General features: G+C 44.8%; 1 protein-coding gene across 1 annotated transcript in view; it reads right to left on the bottom strand.

The window, feature by feature from the left end:
- The window catches only part of Heatr6 (HEAT repeat containing 6), a 34,007-nt gene extending 33,949 nt beyond the window's left edge, over positions 1-58 (bottom strand). The window contains exon 1 of the mRNA XM_010626843.3: positions 44-58. Coding sequence (XP_010625145.1) covers positions 44-58 — 15 coding nt within the window. The remainder of the gene's footprint in view (positions 1-43) is intronic.
- Positions 59-974: the final 916 nt, after the last annotated feature.

The following is a 974-nucleotide window of genomic DNA, read 5'->3' as shown; positions in this document are numbered from 1 at the left end:
GCGGCGCCTCCCTAGGCTGGCTGCACTGCAGCGAGCAGCCAACTTGCACCGCCGCCATTTTTCCTACGGGAGACCACGAGGAAATACTTCCGGGGCATTCCCCGACCCCGCCCTCTAATACTAGAAATACCTTATTTGGAACGGAATCGGAAGTAAAGGATTTTCCCCACTAGTAGTCCTCAGCCTATTATACTAGTAGTAAAGGAGCAGGGAAAGGTTTAGCCGACTACCTCTCTGAGCACTGACTGGAAAGTGGGGTGGAGAGTTCCTGGACCGGGCTGGCATTACTATGTTAATTACGTACTAGAGTTTCAGATTTGGGGTGGAGTTGGAGAGGAGCTGCTGTGGATGCCAGGGGCCAAAACTGCTGATTATCAAACATCTCTTCTTACCTTGTATTAGAGCCCCTGATTGTTCTATAGGTACAGAAGCACCCTGAACAAAGGCTGCATTACCCAGTATTCCTTGTACTTGACTCCGATTATTATCTGGTCAATGGAATACAGGCAACTTTCTAGGATTTTTGTGACAGCTGGCTGTGCTCTTTGTTCCCCTTTCTCCCCTTTTTGCAGTATGAATGCTGAGAATAACAGAGCACCTTTCCCTACTAGAAAAGTAATTTTTTTTGTTTGTTTGTTTGGTACAGGGGATCCAACTTGGGTCCTTGTGCTTGCAAGGCAGGCAGTGGAACCACTGAGCTAAATCCCCGGCCATAGAAAAGTAATTTTGAGGTTCAAACTGAACCATGTAAATTATAACTCTCATTAAGAGTGAGCTGGTTGGAATTTGACACCCAAGATTTTCTGAAACGTTGTTAAGAAGCTGGAAAATAAAATAGCCATTATAACACCTGATCAGTTACCCAAGAGATGAAGACTGGACATTAACATTAAGACAAACTGGGAAAACTATGTGTAGGACCTTTGAGTTCTTCAGATAAAAAGAAAATCCCCACTTATACTTCGTGGGGAAAC

Source organism: Fukomys damarensis, unplaced genomic scaffold (assembly GCF_012274545.1).
Source record: "Fukomys damarensis isolate Sample0158 unplaced genomic scaffold, DMR_v1.0_HiC HiC_scaffold_13, whole genome shotgun sequence".
NCBI lineage: Eukaryota > Metazoa > Chordata > Mammalia > Rodentia > Bathyergidae > Fukomys > Fukomys damarensis.
Note: the sequence above shows the minus strand (reverse complement) of the source record. Positions and strands in the feature narration are given on the sequence as shown.